Raw genomic sequence first — 25,858 nt, forward strand, 5'->3', positions numbered from 1 at the left:
AAACTTATATATTTACCAGTTTTGGACAATATATGTAGGTCAATGGTGAATAGTTTTATAAAAGGTAAATTGTTCGTGTAACATTGATTTTTGTATTCGATAATAAGTTTTATGTTATCGCATAAAAAATAATTTCATATTTTATATGCTTTCATTACATCAATCACTTACAAAATTATAAGCATTGAAACATTATATGAAAATAATTTCTACTATTAAAATCAATACTGTGGATTCATTTATTTTCGTGGGTACCAATTTTCGTGGTTTGAGGAAAACTTGCATATTTTCGTGGATATCTAATTTCGTGGTTTTTCCCAAGTCTGCATGAAATCCTTTAGAAAATTTGTAGTTGGTTGAATACTTGAATTCGTGGTTTGTAAGTACCCACGAAATCCACGAAAATTGATATCCAACCAACATTAATGAATCCACAGTATATGTTTTACAGTTTTAGTATAACAAGGACCTCATTTGAAAAAATATTAAATATATTACCTGGTAGATACTTATTGAAATTGAAATAAAATACAGCATGGTTTGGATGAGGTTTGTACAAGGTTTGATCAGGATTACTTTGTGGTTCATTCACTAATCTAGATGGAATGTAGAATAATCTGGACTTTGTTTTTCCAGTACATCCAACCTAAAATGATATGAAACTAAATAGTAAATACTTTAGAGGCTTTCAATTTTGAAAGCACCAATTTTTGTAAATTTGATAAAATTGTATTTTTATGGATGCTTGATTTTGTGATTTTAACAGACCACTAAAAAGAAGATAAAACATTTGTACATTTGAACGCTTTAATACCAGGTACATGGGTCATCAATCTTTTGTTAGGAAATCCATGAAACTGCTACTCAACAAATATAATTATCCATTGTAAATGATCTTAATAGTCTGAAATCTAATATTTTTATCTGACCCATTCTTTTCCCTACAGTTTGTCACATCTAATTTGTGTTCATTTGTTTTGCAAAATGTTTCTGTATTTAAAATATGATTCACAAATCATATTAAACTAGTGTTCACTTGTTGTCTTCAGAAGACCCACTCGTGATCTAATGCAACAGCTAACAGGACAAAGCTGTCAGAAAAAAGGAAAAAAAAGTATTATTTGGGTGAACGAACCAACAAAGACAAGGACAAGGTTAATGAAACTTATCTCTGCTTCTTATGGTTTTATTTACCTCTGACTCTATGGTAAGACATCGACAAATGGGGTAAAATCTCTCCATTAGCCCTAACAATAACATTTTTATTTACCTCTGAATCTATGGTAAGACAATCACAAATGAGGTCAAACCTCTCCATTAGCCCTAACAATAACATTTTTATTTACCTCTGACTCTATGGTAAGACATTCACAAATGAGGTCAAACTTCTCCATCAGCCCTAACAATAACATTTTTATTTACCTCTGACTCTATGGTAAGACATTCACAAATGAGGTCAAACTTCTCCATCAGCCCTAACAATATTTTTTATTGACCTCTGATTCTATGGTAAGACAATCACAAATGAGGTCAAACCTCTCCATTAGCCTGAACAATAACATTTTTATTTACCTCTGACTCTATGGTAAGACATTCACAAATGAGGTCAAACTTCTCCATCAGCCCTAACAATAACATTTTTATTTACCTCTGAATCTATGGTAAGACATTCACAAATGAGGTCAAACCTCTCCATTAGCCCTAACAATAACATTTTTATTTACCTCTGACTCTATGGTAAGACATTCACAAATGAGGTCAAACTTCTCCATTAGCCCTAACAATAACATTTTTATTTACCTCTGACTCTATAGTAAGACATTCACAAATGAGGTCAAACCTCTCCATTAGCCCTAACAATAACATTTTTATTTACCTCTGACTCTATAGTAAGATAATCACAAATGAGGTCAAACCTCTCCATTAGCCCTAACAATAACATTTTTAGTTACCTCTGACTCTATGGTAAGACATTCACAAATGAGGTCAAACTTCTCCATCAGCCTGAACAATAACATTTTTATTTACCTCTGACTCTAAAGTAAGACATTCACAAATGAGGTCAAACCTTTCCATCAGCCCTAACAAAAACATTTTTATTTACCTCTGACTCTATGGTAAGACATTCACAAATGAGGTCAAACCTCTCCATCAGCCCTAACAATAACATTTTTATTGACATCTGATTCTATAGTTAGACATTCACAAATGAGGTAAAACCTCTCCATTAGCCCTAACAATAACATTTTTATTTACCTCTGACTCTATGGTAAGACATCGACAAATGAGGTCAAACTTCTCCATCAGCCCTAACAATAACATTTTTATTGACCTCTGACTCTATGGTAAGACATCGACAAATGAGGTCAAACCTCTCCATTAGCCCTAACAATAACATTTTTATTTACCTCTGACTCTATGGTTAGACATTCACAAATGAGGTCAAACTTCTCCATCAGCCCTAACAATAGAGGTTTGTCATCAATAACATCCTTCCATAGGCTGTCAATCAAAGATTCATCTAGTTTGCCTTTCTCATTTAACATCTTCCATTTGTCCTTTGATAAACTCCACTATACATATGTAAAGAATATTGAAATTTATCATTCAGTCAAACCAGGGATGACAACAGACAATAATTTAAGGGTGGAGCTTATTATGTAGCTGTTTTAATCATTGTAGAAATATTTTTGAACTTTATACCTTTTGCAATACTATGTATATATCATATGAACCAAAATGTATGTATACCAGTTATATAACAACAAATTAAAACATATATGTCGTTTTTGGAAACTTTTAAAATCATTCAGAATAATTTTTATAATTTAAGTCGAAGAGAAAAGGGAGGTGCTAGAAATCTAAAAGATTGATCAAAAATTCCACAAATGGAGTAACTCAACTCTTTTATTATAAAGCCTGTGGTGATCCCTAAAATATTAAAAAAAAAAAACCAAAGAATTAATTTGTATGTACAGCCATGCAATTTTCAAGAAAATACAATGAAAAAGGCCTACAAGTACTATAATTTGTTACTGGACAAAATAGGGTAGATATCATGAAAGGGATGCTAGTTCTTCACACTTTTACATCCCGTAAACTACAAAAAGAACCATTAAATTCTTAATTAAAAAATATACTTTTTGTCCGATTTAACTACCTTATCATTAGGAGACTTTGCCGTGACAATTCTTTTGAACATATCCACCAGCCATTGTGGTTTTAGAATTATGGTATTGCACAACAAACTGTCTAATGACCCAGATCCACCGTAATAAAGAATCACGCCCAAATCATGAAAAAATTCCAACATGGTTTCGAACTCTTTTTTTGTAATTATTCCAATGGTACTAGCTACTTCCATAACCTAATAAAGAAAATACATATATTTTGTTAAAGGTGCTACTGCTTTGATTTCCAATTTAAGTATGCAAACTTTCTACAGTGGTATTTTTTTTATTGTGCATGCATGTAAATAAAATACAATAACAATTTATCAAGTCAAGTGGATGTAGTAAAACCATACCCGTAGCCAGGGGGGTTCGGATGACCCCCGCCCCCTTGAAAACAAATAAGCACTGTTAAAGTCAATGTTCTGTTCGAATTGTGACTGTTAAAGTCAATGTTCTGTTCGAATTGTGACTGTTAAAGTCAAGTTTGTGAGTCCAACGAACCCCCCTTGGAAATTCCTGGCTACGTGCCTGAAAACAATAACATTAAGATCATACTGCATCATGTTACATAACCACAAACCTGCTAAAAGCTTTACACTTAGAAGAAAGTTAATGGATTATGATATGTAGGTCTTTTCAACTATTTTGCTGAATACCCTACTTACTTAAATATATCTCTAATTATCTAGTTAAAATAATCCTTGTTATCTATTTTTTTGTCTTATTAATTGTTTCATCATTTTTTATCCCTACATATTCGATCATTATTCATCAAGTTTGCTGTTATGGTTCAATTTGATTGTGAAGGTTTTTTTTATCCTTTTAGATTTGTAAATATAGTTTTTCTTCTTCAAAAGAATACAAATATACCTGGTCAAAAGATGCATAACTGGTTCCTTGTTCTACCAGTTTTACCACTTCCTGTTCAAACTTCAGCCATTTTAGTGGTATTGTTTCTCCCATATAAGATTCCTCACCAGCTACTTCTTGTATTTTTTGTTTCAGGAAATCAATCTACAAATAAATCTAAAATTATTATTCTTTTGCAGATAATTTAATTATTTTAACATTATATTTTTTTTTAATTCATTAGTATATTCTCAGGTGTTCAAAGGAATTAAAAATTCAGTTTTTATTTTCATATGATTATACAATGTAACCACAACAATTTTTTTTAAACTTTTAAAGTCCATATCTTAATAATTAATAAATAACCTTCACAATTATACAGCAAACACATCCTCACAATTTGTTTCATGTCATAAGCTTTTTATGGCTTTCTATATAAGGTATCATTATAAAAGGCAGTACAGTAAATAATAGCTTGATGATTAGTCTAAGCTTAAGTGCCAGTCTTTGTAAGAATCAGGCAATTCAGGAAAAAATCAACACATGCTCAGAAAAAAAAACACCGAGCAAATTATGCTATTTAATACTAACCATCATCCTGAGTTAAAAATAATTGGTCTTTATTTGTGTGTGTCTGGTATTATCAAATAACTTGTTAGAAAATTGGTTAAAATTTTATCAAATTACAGAGTTATCTCCCCTTATTTGTTAATTTCTAGTGCATTTCGACCAAATTGTATCTTCTATTACCAGAACAGAAAACGGAAAAGAATGTTATTTTTGTGCATAACTACATTTTATGAACTGAAATCAATGTCAAATTGGGTGGGTTTTTTTTGTCATGTTTCCACCACTGCCTGATTCTTAGGCAGACTGGCACTTAAAGCCTGTAATAAGAAAACCTTTTGTCTGATACACTAACCTGATCATCAACCCCAGTGTCTATATTATTTTCTACAGCAATGAATGGTGTAATTATATGCTGAGTATAAGGTTTGTCTGCCAAAAACTCTTGTATCACACTAAACTTCTCCTCAACCTAAAATCAGAAAATGGAGATATTTATTACTCCATGGTAACAATAGAATGTAACTAGGGATATCAAAAGATCTGAAATTGAATACTCAGATACTCAGTCATGATACTTGAGTACTCACGAGTACTTGGATGAATCTTAAACATCTGTTTAAAAGTTTAGATTTGTGGTGGGATGCAGTGTTTTTGTTATTACCTTTCAGAAACATATTAACGAAAGACAAACGTACTACGAAACATAGCTTGCTTCTCTGTGTTTTGTGTCTGACTGGATCTTCGAAGATTGACTGATATTATGTGGTCTAAGGTCAACAACATAGGCGACTTGGATGTTTTTTGGCAGACCAACTTTTAGTGACAGAGTTTAATGTTTCAATGTAAATAATTTTACTTTTAAACCTTGAATATACCACAAGGTAATTATGCAACATTCCAATTGAACTAATATAACATATTTTACATAAGTATAATAAGCATAAGCCACAATTCAATTCTTAAAAAAATACAAAAGTAGTAATTATGTCTCAAAGTCTTTCATACCATCATTTCTTGTATTTCCCAATCTGAAGCCAGACTATTTCTGTGAGTTCCTACAATAAATACAGGGGGAGATAATCTTGTATTATCCACCTGAGATCTGGTGTTGTCAGAGATTTGAGCATGAATAGTCTTCAACCAATAGTCCATATAGTCTAAAGTATTCATATCAGTATCACCCTGTAATAACATATATTGATATAAACATTATGTTATAAACTAAAAACTAGGCTTAATTTATGGAAATCATAGAAAACTCAACATGTTTATAAGCTTTGCATATAAGTCATGCTTTTAGGCTGTGTATGCCTTTATTTAATTCAATCCCTTGAAGATGTATTCGTTGATATTTAATTCTAGAAAAATATAGAATAATGGGTTTTTGTTAATAATGATTATATCAGCAAGAATATCAAGGGAGCCACCCAGGGAGAACTGTTTTTTGAGCTTATGAAGAAGGTCAGTGTAAAAAAATAAAATTCAAATATTCTGTTTATTGGCAATTTGTCATAACTGTATCTTTATTTTTGGTTGAGAAAATGCAGTAAATTGAAATAGTTAGTAAACTACTTTAATGTGTACAAAATGTTGGGATAGTTGTTCTGTTGTATGTATGATGTAGAGTGCATTCATTGATGAATTGGTGCAGATGGACTCCAGCATGCTACATTGCTGCATTTATTCATTCATCATTGCCAATATTTTTGAGTATCAAGCCCTGTCCATGATCTTAAAAATATAAGGCAGGGAGATCTAAGGGAAAATTTATGAATTGCAGTAATAGCTTACTATTTGGTTTGATTTAGATCATGGTTGAATGCCCTATAATGACTGTTAGCTTTGTTCTTTGGTCTGGTGGATACTTTGTCACATTGGCAATCATACCACAGCTCTTTATCATTATAGGGTCTATTCATTAGTTGAAATCAGGTTTTGAACTGGCTTTCAATGTACTGTTGTTACTCCTAGATCAATGCTTTTTTTGTCAATTTTCATCGTTTTTAGTTGTATATGTTTCAGTATGGATCTGATAAGTCAAGCCCTTTCCAAATACTATTTTTCACCATTCCTGATCCCAGGCTAAGCACTCATGAAATTGTTAACACATTTAATGCATTTATTAATGTATAGAAAGGTATGACAGTTAAAACCTTACCTGTGACAGACTGCTAGCATCATTTAAATCAAGGCACAGATTGAACACAATTATGTAAACAGCTCTAAAGGTCAAGAAAACCTGTAAAATAAGTAGGAAAAATTTTAGATTTTTAATACAAAGGCAATACATGTTAATACTTTAATCAAGTAAAATCTCCTTATAAAGGTCACTCATCACAATGTGAGTGCTATCCAATGCCTTTAAATGTAGAGGTCATTTTCCATACTAAACAAAACTGTAACTATTCTTAACCCTTTCAACGCTACACAAAAAAATAGAAAAATGGCTGCTGCTGCTGCATTTTTTTTAGTTCATTCATTAGAACAGTATTTTCCTTTTCAGACTGCTGTATCTTTTTTATTATATGAGATACAGAGAAAGTTAATGCATGAAAAATGCTCAGGAGAGCATGAACTGTAATGTTAGGCAATTATTTTACTGAAATTTTTATCAGGTTACCTGCGTTTTCAGGTAATTAACAGGTAAAAGGTGTAATTAATTACATTTGTGTTGAATTTTGAATAAAAACTACTTTTAGTCTTCATTTATTTTGTTGTTTTATCTGCCATATTGTAAAGAAGACACCAGTTGCCTGATTCCGTAGCGTATTGTACCATACATAACGTTTTATGTAATAGTGGCACAAATAAATAGCTCCGTCCTAAAAAAATTCAGTCAACCTCCGTTTTCCCCCCTTTTTCTACGTCTCGTAATGATCGATCAAATCATATTTCCCACACGAACTTAATGTTATAAATACATTGAGATAACAAGAAACCTTTTAACTAATCCTCGTTGTTAGTTTCGCCAAGGAAATGCTGAAATTTTTCCATATTTACAGCTTCGTTTCCGATTTCCGCCATTTGCATTTGTCAAAATCTTTGTTTTTATTTTCCTTCTATTTTCCTTCTACTGCATGATTTTACTATAAAAATTGTCGGGATTTCAAGCGCAAATGAGACCTTGCATATCCTAGATTCAAACGATGAAAAATTAGAGAGAACCTGAATGAAAACCGAATGGTTTAAGAGTCCTAATGAAAAATCCTTTTTCATCGCGGCATATGCCGCGAATAGCAGTGGCGAACGGTGTACGTCATCGCGGCATATGCCGTGTATAGCGTTGAAAGGGTTAAAAGACAGAGGTATACTGTATTGGAGTATCAGGTAAGACAAGTTTACATTCATGTTCCAGCGAGAAATTGTATGCCTATCTTTGCATTAAAATTTATACATGTACTGGTATTTTTTCAATTCATCATATTTTGATAAATAGAATGAACATCTTTTAACTTCAAATTAGGCAGCATCTCTAAAACCAATCACTGTTACCACTGACCCCACAATGCAACAGTTCACTTTTATAGAATTATACCTGATGTGCTGTGTAATAGGCACTTTGACCTGCAAAGTCCCAAATATTCAAGGTCACTTTTTGTATTGCTTCCTTCTTAGCAACAGGTTCTTCAGGTGTTCCTACTTTAGAATCTTTGCCATATTTCTGATTTTTCCCATTTTCCTGTTGGTCTAACATTTCCTGAAGAAGTTCTATCACTCTTTCTGGAACATCGTTTATTGTCTCATTTAAGATAGGATGATCACTATTTGATGAGGGTGTGTTCTTAATATTTTGTTTTTCTTTATCATTCTGAAAAGGAAGTAAGATATGCTGTAATCAAGTAACAATTTACCTATATGTAAATTCACAGCTTTACAATAAGGCATGACAGAAACATTTCCTTAATTTCAAACACTAATGGTCAATAACTCCTTAATAATTCCATAACATAAACTATTGGCAGATAGCTTTTAAGAGATATAAGATTGATTTTATCATTGAAATAGATTATTTCAACTCAACACTGTGCAAACTCACTAAAAACCATCTATAGATTAACAAAGTAAGAAAGTCTAATAACTTATAACATTAAGTACATGTATGTAGTAACTTTCCTTACTTTTCTACCAAGAGATAAAATTCTTAAACTGTCTCGACTAGATACTTTAGCTCTGACGGTTGTTTTCTGTTTGACCATTTCTTTCATGATATTTTCAGCTAATCCATGGTTATATTCTTCTTCTATAGAATCATATTCTCCTGTAAAAAAACATACATATAAAGTATTCAATGTTAATCTATATAAATAATGCATTCAATGTACATCTCTATGAATAATGCATTTTCTTGTGGAATTATTGATCGTAAATAACACAATGCAAAAAATATACAGAAATTACAAATTTTACTAAAGATTAATATAAAAAAACGTCTTCCCCACAAAAAAAACAATGCAAAAATGTCATAGGTTTAGAGGGTTAATTACTTTTTCTATTGATAATTGAGGATAATTGTTTTTATCAGTTTGTTATAGACTTAGTTTCACAAATCGTTTAAGAGCTTACCTATACTATCTGACTGGTTCCTGTTACACAGCTCTTGGTTGATCTGGTTACCAGAGATTGCTGATTTCCATTCTGACTTTTGTGACAGATTAAAGGAGCAAGAAAATGATAGATCTATGCCATCTGTAGCCTCTTCTTTGGCATTGTGTCTAAAATGGTAAGCAAAACATTATCACACACACAGATTCAACAGAACTTAATTCTCCCTGTTAATATAAAAAAAGATGTGGTATGATTACCAATGAGGCAAATCTCCACAAGAGACCAAACGACACAGAAATTAACAACTATAGGTCACTGTGTGGCCTTTAACAGTGAGCAAATATAAAACTGCATAGTCAGCTATAAACGACCCCTAAATAACAAATGTATAAACAATTTGAAATTGAAGTTTTTCTTAAGCATTGTCACAAGATAGTATTGGTAAAAATATTTAAGCTTCTTTGTAATTATATACCACTTGACATGTCGTCAAATGTAAAAGTTTCAGATGTTTTTGTGTGAAAAAAATCATACCACTATAGTGTAAAACATGAAATCAATAAACTGGCATAACAACAATAAACGTAATTTCCTTTTCGATTGCGCTAATAAGGCATATAAAATAAATCACATCTGATAATTGTATATAATTTTCACTAGTTTTACATCATCATTTCATAACAAATTGATTTTTCAAAAGTACATGATAGAAAAACATAAACATTTACTTAACCTTTGAATTTTATTCTCTAAGGATATTTGAATATCAAAAGATTATCACTTTGTTTTTTCATATTTCTCATTCAACAAAGACACATTTTAATGTACAAATTATCAACTAATAACAAAATAGTTGATTTTGCATCTGATAGCTAACATGGTCCTCCTATTTCTTTCTACTTATATCTTTTGGTTTTCTGACTAAATCTTATAAAACACTTACTCTAGGCCAATTAAGGATTTTTTAAGACTTGTTTTGCCAACTCTGTCTTGGCCAACCAACATAAGCCTACTACGGTAGATAACTTTGGTCCCTGAGGTACAGGCCTCTTCATAGGCCATAACAGCATCTGGTCCTCTGGCAAGAATTTCTTTTGGTGCATCATCTACAAATAACCATAATGTTATTATAACATATCATTCTTTCAAATGATTGGTAACAAGTAGTTTTAATAAAAAAAAATGCAATTCTGAAATTACAGGAAGACTGATAACTATGCATTATCAAAGTTTAACATGTGCCCTTATAGCTTGCTGTTCGGTGTGATCCAAGGCCCCATGTTGAAGGCTGTACTTTGAACTATTATGGATTACTTTTTACAAATTGTGACGTGGATGGAGAGTTGTCTCTTTTGCACTCATACCATATCTTCTTATACCTAATTAATAAGAACCAGATGCTCCGCAGGGCGCAGCTTTATACGACCGCAGAGGTTGAACCCTGAATGGTTGGGGAAAGTATGGACACAACATTCAAGCTGGATTCAGCTCTAAATTTGAATTGTGATTAAATAGTTGACACAGCATAGGTTTCTGACACAGAATGAATGTGGTCTAATTAATGAACTAAAAAAATGTATTGCCTTTGAGCAATTCACGATGCTGTTGAATATTAATCCTCTAAAAAAAATGTTTGAAGAAATTTTCTTTTAATTTATGAAATCTGAAAAAGAATTGACCCCCCCCCCAATTGAATTGACCCCCTCCCTTATTCCAAAACTGACCTCAATTCAAATTTCTAATGGAGTTTGCAAAAATAACTGCTCATTTAAATACATCTTCAAATATTAAAATGTAAAAAAAAAGTGCTTGTTATCACTGAATGGTAAAGATTGTTTTAATTTATCAGTTGGTAGTAAAAGTGAAGATACATTGTATAGTGAATAAAACAATGATTTAAGTTGATTCAAATACTATTCTGGACAAAGAAAGATAACTCAAATTTTCAAAGAATATTGAAAATATCTTGCCATTGCACAAATATCTATTCTGGACAAAGAAAGATAACTCCAATTGAAAATTGATTGCTATTGCACAATATTATGCAATTAGATATTTCTTCCTATTGCGCAATACTGTCAATTGAAGATTTCTTGCTATTGAACAATACTGTGCAATTGAAAATTTCTTGTTATTGCACAAAACTGTGCAATTGAAATTTTTTTGCTATTGCACAATACTTAATATAATAATTTTGAATCCTGATTTGGACCAAATTGAAAACTTTGCCCATAATCAAAAATCCAAGTACATGTTTAGATTCAGCATATCAAAGAACCCCAAGGATTCAATTTTTGTTAAAAATCAAACTAAGTTTAATTTTGGACCCTTTGGACCCTAATGTAGACCAATTTGAAAACAGGACCAAAAATTAAGAATCTACTTACACAGTTAGATTTGGCATATCAAAGAACCCCAATTATTTAATTTTTGATTAAATCAAACAAAGTTTAATTTTGGACCCTTATCTGGACCAACTTAAAAACTGGGCCAATAATCAAAAATCTAAGTACATTTTTACTTACTTGCTTACTTTACCAATTTGAAAACGGGACCAAAAATTAAGAATCTACAAACAGTTAGATTCGGCATATCAAAGAACCCCAATTATTCCATTTTTAATGAAATCAAACAAAGATTAGTTTTGGACCCTTATTTCCAAATTATTGGGACCAAAACTTCCAAAATCAATCCCAATCTTCCTTTTATGGTCATAAACCTTATGTTTAAATTTCATAGATTTCTATTAACTTATACTAAAGTTATGGTGTGAAAACCAAGAAAAATGCTTATTTGGGCCCCTTTTTGGCCCCTAATTCCTAAACTGTTGGGATCTCAACTCCCAAAATCAATACCAATCTTCCTTTTGTGTTCATGATAAACCTTGTGTTTAAATTTCATTGATTTCTATTCATTTATACTAGTTATTGTGAAAAAAACAAGAATAATGCTTATTTGGGCCCTTTTTTGGCCCCTAATTCCTAAACAGTTAGAAAAAAAACTCCCAAAATCAATCCCAGCCTGCCTTTTGTGGTCATAAACCTTGTTTCAAAATTTCATAGATTTCTATTTACTTAAACTAAAGTTACTGTGCAAAAACCAAGAAAATGCTTATTTTGGGCCCTTTTTGGCCCCTAATTCCTAAAATGTTGGGACCAAAACTCCCAAAATCAATACCAACCTTCCTATAGTGGTCATAAACCTTGTGTTAAAATTTCATAGATTTCTATTCACTTTTATTAAAGTTAGAGTGCGAAAACTAAAAGTATTCGGACGACAACGACGCCAACGTGATAGCAATATAAGATGATTTTTTTTTCAAATTATGCGGTCGTATAAAAATGTAAATTGCTAAAGAACTTCAAGTATCACCAAACAAAAGTTTAATAAGTAAATATTTAACAATTGAAATACCTATAATTAATATCCATATATTTCATAAAAAAAACTTTGTCATCAGTCTTGTCAGTTGATTCAAGTTTTATCATATAACCTGAGTAAACAAGGTGTACAGCATGTACAGTAAATTCAGAAATGATTGCATGCATTTATCATTGTGATTTTGACAGAACAGACCATAATGTGAAAATAATCATTGCGATTACAGGCCAGTTGCACATAAATATACAATATAGGCATCATGTTTTCAGAATGCAAGCTTTTATTGTTATATATACACATTTAATTGTATTGTTCACATCATTTTGAATTTACTGTAAAATTTATGACCAACGAATTTCGGATACAGACCTGGTTTGACAAGCTTGGCTCCGGTTGTATTCCCATAGATATCCACAACAAGCCACAGCTGTTTGTCTGTTGGGATGTTGGTTACCCATGCTCCTTTGTAATCCCCATCTATAAATAGCTGAAGGGCTCCTGCAGAACTTAGATATACAATTAACTTTGACTTTTCCTTGATCCATTTTTCTGCAACAGCTCTTATCCAGTAACCATCTTTCTCTACTAAATTACGAAAAGCAAACCTAGGCAATTCTGATTGGTTTATTTTAGATGGGTTATTTGTGGTTAGTCCAATACCTAAAGCACCACTCCATGATGTTGAGGTTGATAATTCAACACATACTTTCTGATTGACTTTGACCTGTTGGTCACCAAAGGTCATTCCATTACAAAATATGCCCTCAGCTCGGTTTGCTTGTGTTTTATTCCCGGACAGAGTTACTGATGTGCCATGAGTAGAATGGAACTTCATGACACTGCTCTTCTTCTACAAGCCTTCATTTATCTTTTGTATACAGATGTACCTAAGCATTGCACCAAGTTATGTACCTGAAATTATAACATAATCTTGTATTATAAATAGCATAGAGTCCCTACAGGTGATAATTAGATGCATTTAAATACAAAGCCGGTATTGATTTTTGGTCTCATTACCATTATAATTGAAAGAAGTTTGTTTTTATCTTTAGAATTGATTATAATACCCAGCAGCATTAAAAGAAAAGGAAACAAAAGTATCCCCCTTATAATTATAATTGGTAAAATTGATTTTACTTTCATATATGATTAAAGGTGAATGAAATGTAGCATATTGATCCTCTCTTAAGGTGTAAAGGCTGATTATTAACTCTTATTTCTTGACGGTTCTACTAATATGTTTAAATTTATGCTTTGTAGACAAAAAAATATAATTTGAATTCACCAGTGACACTTTCCATGTAGACTAGTCTAAACTGATTATATCTAGATTTTACACTTTAAATACAGTTTAATAGAATAGAAAATCAAAGAATGTGGCACAAAATTAGTACATGCACAGCTTAAAACACATAAAAAGCAAAGGAACAACTACAAGTTTAAGGCGTCACCAACTTGAATGGATAAAATAATACTTTGGAAAAAGTAAAGACACCTATAATAAATATATTCCTGACTCTCAGTAAGAATGCTTGAAAATGTGATACATGTAGTATTATAAGCTTTTAAAATCAATAGCTTTATACCAATACAAATTCCTGTTATACAAATCCCCAAACAATATATTAAATGAAGATGAGCACAAATTGTCAAATCAATATCAAGTTATAGCAGTTCATGGTTAGCAATGTGCAATTCTACCTGTAATTACTAACAGGTGATTTCTCACGTTTTCTGCAGCTTTATTTGGTTTTATCTTGTATTCTATACTTTAACCTTAATATGAACTTAAAGGAAATGAGATTAACGTAGAAAAGACTAATGCTTGTTATTATAAGGCCTTGATCTAATATTCAGGGGAAATATTGATGCAGATATATAATTTATATCAAAGCATCTGAGTTGTCATATTCCAGATTACTCGAGAGTAAACCTGCCACATTCTGTATGTATGTGCCTGTCCCAAGTCAGGAGCCTATAATTCAGTGGTTGATGTTGTTGATGTGTTATATGTGTTATATATTCGTTTTTTTTTGTGTACACTAATTAGGCCGTTAGTTTTCTCATTTGAATTGTTTTACATTGGTCATTTCAGGGCCTATTATAGCTGACTATGAAATATGGGCTTTGTTCATTGATGTACTGTGACCTATAGTTGTTAATTTCTGTATAATTTAGTCTCTCTTGTTTAGAGTTGTCTCATTGGCAATCATACCACATCTCCTTTTTTATATATAAACTCAGAAATTATTGTGTGCATTTATTATTGCAATTATTGAGGAATGGCCAAACATGTGGGTTTAATTATTGCAATTTCAGGAAAATTTTAAAACAGATATATGTATCAGATGACAGAATGTGAGATCTTATTCTTGCAATATTCACCTAGTCAAATTATTCACATTAATAAACAAAGAATGTGTCTAAAGTACATGGATGCCCCATCCTTTTCTATATTCAGTGGACCATGAAAGTGGAATAAAATCTCTAATTTGGCATTAAAATTAGAAAGATCATAACATAGGGAACATGTGTACTAAGTAACAAGTTGACTGGACTTCACTTTCATCAAAAACTACATCGAACAAATACTTTAACCTGAAGCAGGACAGACTCACAGAGGAGAAAACATAATGCCCATAAATGGGACAAGAAAATCTCACAATTTTTTTCAAATTTACAGTAGCTAATAATCTTGGGATATTGTGGTGGATTGATAGTTAAAATCAATAGTTGACAATCTTGGGATATTGTGGTGGATTGATAGTTAAAATCAATAGTTGACAATCTTGGGATATTGTGGTGGATTGATAGTTAAAATCAATAGTTGACAATCTTGGGATATTGTGATGGATTGATAGTTAAAATCAATAGTTGACAATCTTGGGATATTGTGGTGGATTGATAGTTAAAATCAATAGTTGACAATCTTGGGATATTGTGATGGATTGATAGTTAAAATCAATAGTTGACAATCTTGGGATATTGTGGTGGATTGATAGTTAAAATCAATAGTTGACAATCTTGGGATATTGTGATGGATTGACAGTTAAAATCAATAGTTGACAATCTTGGGATATTGTGGTGGATTGATAGTTAAAATCAATAGTTGACAATCTTGGGATATTGTGATGGATTGATAGTTAAAATCAATAGTTGACAATCTTGGGATATTGTGATGGATTGATAGTTATAGTTGACAATCTTGGGATATTGTGATGGATTGATAGTTAAAATCAATAGTTGACAATCTTGGGATATTGTGGTGGATTGATAGTTAAAATCAATAGTTGACAATCTTGGGATATTGTGATGGATTGATAGTTAAAATCAATAGTTGACAATCTTGGGATATTGTGGTGGATTGATAGTTAAAATCAATAGTTGACAATCTTGGGATATTGTGATGGATTGACAGTTAAAATCAATAGTTGACAATCTTGGGATATTGTGATGGATTGATAGTTAAAATCAATAGTTGACAATCTTGGGATATTGTGATGGATTGATAGTTAAAATCAATAGTTGACAATCTTGGGATATTGTGATGGAGTGATAGTTAAAATCAATAGTTGACAATCTTGGGATATTGTGATGGATTGATAGTTAAAATCAATAGTTGACAATCTTGGGATATTGTGATGGATTGATAGTTAAAATCAATAGTTGACAATCTTGGGATATTGTGATGGATTGATAGTTAAAATCAATAGTTGACAATCTTGGGATATTGTGGTGGATTGATAGTTAAAATCAATAGTTGACAATCTTGGGATATTGTGATGGATTGATAGTTAAAATCAATAGTTGACAATCTTGGGATATTGTGATGGATTGATAGTTAAAATCAATAGTTGACAATCTTGGGATATTGTGATGGATTGATAGTTAAAATCAATAGTTGACAATCTTGGGATATTGTGATGGATTGATAGTTAAAATCAATAGTTGACAATCTTGGGATATTGTGATGGATTGATAGTTAAAATCAATAGTTGACAATCTTGGGATATTGCGGTGGATTGATAGTTAAAATCAATAGTTGACAATCTTGGGATATTGTGATGGATTGATAGTTAAAATCAATAGTTGACAATCTTGGGATATTGTGATGGATTGATAGTTAAAATCAATAGTTGACAATCTTGGGATATTGTGGTGGATTGATAGTTAAAATCAATGGTTGACAATCTTGGGATATTGTGATGGATTGATAGTTAAAATCAATAGTTGACAATCTTGGGATATTGTGGTGGATTGATAGTTAAAATCAATGGTTGACAATCTTGGGATATTGTGGTGGATTGATAGTTAAAATCAATGGTTGACAATCTTGGGATATTGTGATGGATTGATAGTTATAGTTGACAATCTTGGGATATTGTGGTGGATTGATAGTTAAAATCAATGGTTGACAATCTTGGGATATTGTGATGGATTGATAGTTAAAATCAATAGTTGACAATCTTGGGATATTGTGGTGGATTGATAGTTAAAATCAATGGTTGACAATCTTGGGATATTGTGATGGATTGATAGTTAAAATCAATAGTTGACAATCTTGGGATATTGTGGTGGATTGATAGTTAAAATCAATGGTTGACAATCTTGGGATATTGTGATGGATTGACAGTTAAAATCAATAGTTGACAATCTTGGGATATTGTGGTGGATTGATAGTTAAAATCAATAGTTGACAATCTTGGGATATTGTGATGGATTGATAGTTAAAATCAATAGTTGACAATCTTGGGATATTGTGGTGGATTGATAGTTAAAATCAATAGTTGACAATCTTGAGATATTGCGGTGGATTGATAGTTAAAATCAATAGTTGACAATCTTGGGATATTGTGATGGATTGATAGTTAAAATCAATAGTTGACAATCTTGGGATATTGTGATGGATTGATAGTTAAAATCATTAGTTGACAATCTTGGTACATTGTGGTAGATTGATAGTTAAAATCAATAGTTGACAATCTTGGGATATTGTGGTGGATTGATAGTTAAAATCAATGGTTGACAATCTTGGGATATTGTGATGGATTGATAGTTAAAATCAATAGTTGACAATCTTGGGATATTGTGGTGGATTGATAGTTAAAATCAATAGTTGACAATCTTGGGATATTGTGATGGATTGATAGTTAAAATCAATAGTTGACAATCTTGAGACATTGCGGTGGATTGATAGTTTAAATCATTAGTTGACAATCTTGAGATATTGCCATGGATTGATAGTTAAAATCAATAGTTGACAATCTTGAGACATTGCCGAGGATTGATAGTTAAATTCAATAGTTGACAATCTTGAGACATTGCCATGGATTGATAGTTAAAATCAATAGTTGACAATCTTGGTACATTGCCGAGGATTGATAGTTAAAATCAATAGTTGACAATCTAGAGACATTGCCGTGGATTGATAGTTAAAATCAATAGTTGACAATCTTGAGATATTGCGGTGGATTGATAGTTTAAATCAATAGTTGACAATCTTGGGATATTGTGGTGGATTGATAGTTAAAATCAATAGTTGACAATCTTGGTACATTGTGGTAGATTGATAGTTAAAATCAATAGTTGACAATCTTGGGATATTGTGGAGGATTGATAGTTAAAATCAATAGTTGACAATCTTGGGATATTGTGATGGATTGATAGTTAAAATCAATAGTTGACAATCTTGAGATATTGCGGTGGATTGATAGTTAAAATCAATAGTTGACAATCTTGGGATATTGTGATGGATCGATAGTTAAAATCAATAGTTGACAATCTTGGGATATTGTGATGGATTGATAGTTAAAATCATTAGTTGACAATCTTGGGATATTGTGATGGATTGATAGTTAAAATCAATAGTTGACAATCTTGGGATATTGTGGTGGATTGATAGTTAAAATCAATAGTTGACAATCTTGGGATATTGTGATGGATTGATAGTTAAAATTAATAGTTGACAATCTTGGGATATTGTGATGGATTGATAGTTAAAATCATTAGTTGACAATCTTGGGATATTGTGATGGATTGATAGTTTAAATCAATAGTTGACAATCTTGGGATATTGTGATGGATTGATAGTTAAAATCAATAGTTGACAATCTTGGTACATTGTGGTAGATTGATAGTTAAAATCAATAGTTGACAATCTTGGGATATTGTGGTGGATTGATAGTTAAAATCAATAGTTGACAATCTTGGGATATTGTGATGGATTGATAGTTAAAATCAATAGTTGACAATCTAGAGATATTGCGGTGGATTGATAGTTAAAATCAATAGTTGACAATCTTGAGATATTGCGGTGGATTGATAGTTAAAATCAATAGTTGACAATCTTGGGATATTGTGATGGATTGATAGTTAAAATCAATGGTTGACAATCTTGGGATATTGTGATGGATTGACAGTTAAAATCAATAGTTGACAATCTTGGGATATTGTGATGGATTGATAGTTAAAATCAATAGTTGACAATCTTGAGATATTGCGGTGGATTGATAGTTTAAATCAATAGTTGACAATCTTGGGATATTGTGGTAGATTGATAGTTAAAATCAATAGTTGACAATCTTGAGATATTGCGGTGGATTGATAGTTAAAATCAATAGTTGACAATCTTGAGATATTGTGATGGATTGATAGTTAAAATCAATAGTTGACAATCTTGGGATATTGTGGTGGATTGATAGTTAAAATCAATAGTTGACAATCTTGGGATATTGTGATGGATTGATAGTTAAAATCAATAGTTGACAATCTTGGGATATTGTGGTGGATTGATAGTTAAAATCAATAGTTGACAATCTTGGGATATTGTGATGGATTGATAGTTAAAATCAATAGTTGACAATCTTGGGATATTGTGGTGGATTGATAGTTAAAATCAATAGTTGACAATCTTGAGATATTGCGGTGGATTGATAGTTAAAATCAATAGTTGACAATCTTGAGATATTGTGATGGATTGATAGTTAAAATCAATAGTTGACAATCTTGGGATATTGTGGTGGATTGATAGTTAAAATCAATAGTTGACAATCTTGAGATATTGCGGTGGATTGATAGTTAAAATCAATAGTTGACAATCTTGGGATATTGTGGTGGATTGATAGTTAAAATCAATAGTTGACAATCTTGGGATATTGTGATGGATTGATAGTTAAAATCAATAGTTGACAATCTTGGTATATTGTGATGGATTGATAGTTAAAATCAATAGTTGACAATCTTGAGATATTGCGGTGGATTGATAGTTTAAATCATTAGTTGACAATCTTGGGATATTGTGGTGGATTGATAGTTAAAATCAATAGTTGACAATCTTGAGATATTGCGGTGGATTGATAGTTTAAATCATTAGTTGACAATCTTGAGACATTGTGGTAGATTGATAGTTAAAATCAATAGTTGACAATCTTGAGATATTGCGGTGGATTGATAGTTTAAATCATTAGTTGACAATCTTGGGATATTGTGGTGGATTGATAGTTAAAATCAATAGTTGACAATCTTGAGATATTGCGGTGGATTGATAGTTTAAATCATTAGTTGACAATCTTGAGACATTGCCGTGGATTGACAGTTAAAATCAATAGTTGACAATCTTGGGATATTGTGATGGATTGATAGTTAAAATCAATAGTTGACAATCTTGAGATATTGCGGTGGATTGATAGTTAAAATCAATAGTTGACAATCTTGGAACATTGTAGTGGATTGATAGTCATGATAGTTAAGGGACATTGTGGTGGATTGATAGTTAAGGGATATTGTGGTGGATTGATAGTTAAGGGATATTGTGGTGGATTGAGAGTTAAGGGATATTGTGCTAGATTGATAGTTAAGGGATATAGTGATGGATTGATAGTTAAGGGATATTGTGGTGGATTGAGAGTTAATGGATATTGTGGTGGATTGAAAGTTAAGGGATATAGTGGTGGATTGACAGTTAAGGGATATGGTGGTGGATTGATAGTTAAAATCAATACATGTAGTTGACAATCTTTGGACATTGTGGTGGATTGATAGTTAAGGGATATTGTGGTGGATTGATAGTTAAGGGATATTGTGGTGGATTGAGAGTTAAGGGATATTGTGGTGGATTTAGAGTTAAGGGATATTGTGGTGGATTGATAGTTAAGGGATATAGTGGTGGATTGATAGTTAAAATCAATACATGTAGTTGACAATCTTTGGACATTGTGGTGGATTGATAGTTAAGGGATATTGTGGTGGATTGAGAGTTAAGGGATATTGTGGTGGATTGAGAGTTAAGGGATATTGTGGTGGATTGATAGTTAAGGGATATTGTGGTGGATTGAGAGTTAAGGGATATTGTGGTGGCTTGAGAGTTAAGGGATATTGTGCTAGATTGATAGTTAAGGGATATAGTGGTGGATTGATAGTTAAGGGATATTGTGGTGGATTGATAGTTAAGGGATATTGTGGTGGATTGATAGTTAAAATCAATACATGTAGTTGACAATCTTGGGACATTGAGGTGAAACATCAAATATTTCCCACTTTTCAGCTGCCTTTACAAAATATGAATGAAATCTAATATCAGAAAAAGATCAACCTTTCTTGAAATAATTTTTTAAGGGTAGGGTTGAATATGTTCATCATAATTATCTGTTTCATTTAAACATTTAATTTTCACATTATCTATTTCCATTTCAATGGCCTTTAATACATCATTCCTGCAAAGTTTGTTAAAATCGGATAATGTTATTCATTTAGCATAATTGGTCCAGAATGAATGAAAAAATGTGACTGCAATGGCCAATCTTTGATTCTTGTAGATTGATGATTTACAGACCCTGTTGAATTGATCCTCATTCATTGATTGTTACCATGCTTAAATCATATAAATTCCATCTTTTTCTCTCTGATATTATAACTAGTCAAGTATACTGACCGACTTTAAATACGCAACACTCATTTTGTTGATTTTGTCTACCAAATCATGTTTGATCTACAAGTAGTATGCATGCTTTTTATACTTCTTTCTCTTTCGAAAAAATCAACATTTGATTTACATGACGTAATTGAACATATCGAGTTATTGAGATCGCTCGAATTTCAAAAAGCAAAATTTCGAACCAATAAACAAAATTTTCACTTTCTTTTCTTTGTGAAACAGTTCTTTCAATTCTTGGTCACACTTAAATCAGTTTAAAAATGTTGCATCTCCATATTGCCAAGATGGAGGAATAACAAATTGAATCAACCTGTTAAAATACTGCAAACAGGAAAACATAAACGTGCTGCAACCAAACAATTTGATGTCAGAGACTTGTTATACTGTCCTTCCGACAATGGTTCCTGTAGACGAGGTTTGTTGAAGACCATCAATGACCAGATCAATATGTAGTGAAAATGCAATGTCAATAGAATTTGATTCGGCAACGTCATTTGCAAGACAAATCTACGGCAGCAACGTCAACTGCTGAATGCCATTTTGCACAGATTTATTTCATAAATGTTTCACATTAACTGAACTGCCATCGAATTGACCGCATATTGCCAAAACCCGTTGTAATAGATGGAACAAGGGCAAGATCAGAAGGTGCAAAACAGAACCCAAAACGTGACGAACAGAAATGGTTGACCTTTCTGACACTCATTTTTGTGTTTGTTATAGCCAGTCATTGCTTTTGACAGTGACACGTTCATTTGTAAGGGGAAAGCCAGGGATTCGGTGTATACCACAATATTTGAACATTAAAAATGACGTAATCAATTCATTTTTCGAACTGACATTTTTTTAAACATTGAAGTAATGAAAGAACTTTCTGATCATAAGTTTGTTTACAAAAAAAAAAGCTTATTTAAAAATTGGAATTTAATCAAAAAAATAGTTTAGTGTTGCGTTTCTAAAGTCGTTCAGTATATATAAACCATACCTGTCAACCTATGTAAATGAAAATTCAGGCCATAACATGTACAAATTATTTTTTTAGCTGAATTTATGTATTTTGGGGACATCTTGATATAATTCAAATCATAGTTTCCCAAACATGATCACATGGTTAAGTTAATTTAAATGTAAAGACTGAAAACAATTTTAAACTTTACATATTCATATTTCATAACATTTGAATTAAATCGATAAGTTTATGTTATGCTGCAATAACATCTTCTATTGTTCATTCTATTGTATTTTACAAGCCACAGGACATTGTGCAAGATATTCCCTATCATTATAACCATGGAATTGATGCATGATGAATTTTAAGAATCTTGGCTGGCCATATGTCCCGTTCATAGTGACTTTGACTGTATCAGGGTCAGACTTTCACATATAAAGTTGTTGTTATTTTATTAGGTAAATTAACTTGAGTTCGTGTTTTTATGAATAAAAAAGGTTAAACAATTAAAGGTAAAGATGGAAAAAATATTTTTTTATTTTTTATTTGTTCTGAGGTGTAAAATAATCAAAAGTAACATTCTGATATGTAGTAACATTCAATTAATTTCAGATACAAGCTTTTTATAAACAAAAAAAACAAAACATAAGTTTAAGGTGTATATTGCAAAAGGTGAACGAAATAGGGGAAGTAACTCAAATTGTTTGTAAAACAACTTATAAATACACATGCAAACATTCCTATTATAAAGCTAAAGTAACTGGTGTTAATTAATAGTGTTTGACACAAAAGCTGTCAAATGCAGCTATGCACTTAATGGGTCTTCTTCTTCTTCTTCTTATGGTATCCAGTTATCCATCAGATTTTTTTATGATAACTAACTGCTGTGTATGCATAGGATAATAATAAATAAATGTTTACAAAAGAATAGTGTCGTAAATAAACAAATACTAACATGACATGTGGTTAAAACTATTTACTCAACTACTAGGTTAACTGTTCAATATTGTAATGACAGTACATGTAGGTGTCAACTTTTTTCTAAAAATATTTAAAGTGGGGAAAAGTACTAACTTTTGAGGTAGTACATTCCAGAGTGTAATAGTATCGTAAAAAATGAATATTTGTAACAATCTTTAAATGAACATGTAAGTAGGTGTCTGTAAGTTTGTGGATGAAATTGTTGGGTCTATTGTCTGTTGTAATGAGTAATTCTGATGGTGCAGCAACAATATGGTGAACAATTTTATTAAACATTATAAGTCTAATTTTAAGTCTGCTTTGTTGTAAGGTAGGCCAACTTAATTTGACAGTCTAAGGTCTTAGATGGTTATTTTAATATTTCGCTGTGACGCCCTACAAATTTAGTTATTTGAACTAGTGCCTGCATAAAGCATTTTAAGTAATAAACAAATATATAATCAAACAAATTATAGGCCCATAAAGGGCATGTTACATATAATAAATACAAATAGATACAGTCATATGGGGATGTAGTCCCCAATTACAGTAGAAAATTCAATAAAAAAAAAAAAATCAGGAAAATTTCCCGAATTTTTCATTGTACTATTGAACTCAAAATCATTCAATTTTTTTTATGTCATGTTTTGAAATCCCGGACTTGCGCAGAAATTTACAATATTACTCCTTTTTCCAGTCTCGTGTTGTATGAATCTTTGAGTAAACTATCAGTCTAGTATAAATAGGAAGGAATGCAATACCAATTTCATTTTTAATTATTCCTTGATATGAAGAAACGTTACCTGATGATAGCGTTTTCTTTGTTTACATTGCATATGACGTCATAGTTAAAAAAAACGTCACAACTAAAATCCCTTACAACAGAACCAAAATCGGAAACGTTACGGTATTTCCGTTTCTTTGTTTGAACAAATATTTAAGTTACAAAAAAATGATTCGTCCCTATTTACAGGTAATACCTGCTTCATATCTGAGACTACTATAACACATAGTGTGTTATAGTAGTCTCAGCTCATATTAGGTAAGTAAAGAAACAATGATGTCAATGTTCATGTGTATACATGGAAATATTATTGGCTTATGATATTAATTAATATGTATATGACATATGGAAATTCATCTATTCATTGTTTTAATATACATACATCTGTAAACTAAGTAACCAAATCGTTGATGTGGTCCTACTTGTCGGTCGATTAGGAAAACAAACAAGATCGACGTCAATTCAGCGCTTAATTTTTGCTTCATGAAACAAACACTATAATAACTTAGATAAATTAAAATTTTAACGCGGACCTCCGAGAAGACACACAGGACATTTGACAACTCGCCTCACAGCAAATTCGACCTACCTTTCCACAATACCGTTGTAACATATTTCACAATTTTTACTCTTATACTGACTGTTATGTATGCTGACGATATTGTTTTATTGTCAACCTCTCCCAATGGTTTGCCAAAAATTGGACTTTTTGCAAAATTACTGCAATGATTGGTGCTTAAGTGTGAATACAAACAAAACAAAGGTTCTTATATTCAACAAGGCAGGTAGATTGATTAACAAATATGATTTTATGCTAAATGGTGTAAAACTAGAGTGTGGTCATACATATAAATATTTGGGTATACATTTTTGTGCATCTGGCTCCTTTACAGTAGCCCAGGATAAATTGTATAAAAAAGCACATATATAAAAGCCTATTTTAAGTTATCTAAAGTTTTTTTATCCTTGCATCCTTCAGTCAAAACAAGCATGCATGTTTTTGAGCATACCATCAAACCCATCCTATTATACAGCTGTGAGATATAGTGTGCCTTTAATCATATGTCATCTAAATATAGAAATGGATTTTTTTCATTTGACCATATTTACTCTAGATTACCTGCTGAAAAACTTCATACTAAATTCTGTAAATTTATTCTTGGAGCTCCAAAAAAAAGCACCAATTTTGCAGTATTGGAAGACTATCAATATATTTTAGCAAAATTAAAGCAATGACTAAATACTATTACTATTACAGACTAGAAAAGTCAGACACTAACTTTCCATTGTTATTTAAACAATGGCTCTAGAAACTTTTACAAAAGCTTACAAAATTTGGTGAATGTCAAAAAATCTAAATATTCTTTCAGGTATGTAAATATTCTTGAAATTCCACAGGTAAAGTCAACCCGTTACGGTAAAAAAAATCGTTCAAATTTGCTGCTGCTATCTTATGGAACAGTCTTCCAAACCATTTCAGGACTGAAAACAGTTTTTCACATTTTAAAAGTCTTGTTCAGTACTGGAACGGTTTGGAATGTCACTGTTCTGCTTGCAGATAATTCTTAAACTGTTTTATTATTTATGCTGCTTTTGGTTGCTCTGGTCAAGCATGTTTTTACTTCATTCGAAAATTTGTTGATTATTTTTATTGCATGCTATGTATGTGAGATTTCAACTTTGATTACTGGTTGTTTTATATGTCAAAATGCACT

The 25,858-nt window shown here is 31.5% G+C and overlaps 2 protein-coding genes across 2 annotated transcripts in view; one reads left to right on the forward strand and one right to left on the reverse strand.

Moving 5' to 3' along the window:
* LOC134715125 (uncharacterized) overlaps positions 1-24,637 on the reverse strand; it is a 41,504-nt gene extending 16,867 nt beyond the window's left edge. Inside the window, exons 1-13 of the mRNA XM_063577065.1 lie at positions 24,526-24,637; positions 12,888-13,430; positions 10,081-10,243; positions 9,156-9,304; positions 8,711-8,850; positions 8,128-8,400; positions 6,751-6,831; positions 5,598-5,774; positions 4,945-5,061; positions 4,044-4,187; positions 3,161-3,367; positions 2,409-2,573; positions 499-646 (exon numbers count right to left, since the gene is read on the reverse strand). Of these exons, the coding sequence (XP_063433135.1) occupies positions 499-646; positions 2,409-2,573; positions 3,161-3,367; positions 4,044-4,187; positions 4,945-5,061; positions 5,598-5,774; positions 6,751-6,831; positions 8,128-8,400; positions 8,711-8,850; positions 9,156-9,304; positions 10,081-10,243; positions 12,888-13,353 (2,230 nt within the window). The 5' untranslated portion in view covers positions 13,354-13,430; positions 24,526-24,637. The remainder of the gene's footprint in view (positions 1-498; positions 647-2,408; positions 2,574-3,160; positions 3,368-4,043; positions 4,188-4,944; positions 5,062-5,597; positions 5,775-6,750; positions 6,832-8,127; positions 8,401-8,710; positions 8,851-9,155; positions 9,305-10,080; positions 10,244-12,887; positions 13,431-24,525) is intronic.
* On the forward strand, positions 20,256-21,012 carry LOC134707524 (keratin-associated protein 5-3-like). The gene is made up of 2 exons (XM_063567775.1): positions 20,256-20,504; positions 20,713-21,012. Exons 1-2 carry the CDS (start codon positions 20,256-20,258, stop codon positions 21,010-21,012), a joined length of 549 nt encoding a protein of 182 aa, XP_063423845.1.
* Positions 24,638-25,858: the final 1,221 nt, after the last annotated feature.

This window comes from Mytilus trossulus, chromosome 1 (assembly GCF_036588685.1).
Source record: "Mytilus trossulus isolate FHL-02 chromosome 1, PNRI_Mtr1.1.1.hap1, whole genome shotgun sequence".
NCBI classification, from domain to species: Eukaryota; Metazoa; Mollusca; class Bivalvia; order Mytilida; family Mytilidae; genus Mytilus; species Mytilus trossulus.

Excerpts from the sequence above, each read along its gene's own strand:
- LOC134707524 (XM_063567775.1), top strand. The coding sequence starts at position 20,256 with ATGATAGTTAAGGGACATTGTGGTGGATTGATAGTTAAGGGATATTGT. Across the intron at positions 20,505-20,712 it reads GATATGGTGGTGGATTGATA|TTGACAATCTTTGGACATTG; the intron begins GTTAAAATCAAT and ends CAATACATGTAG.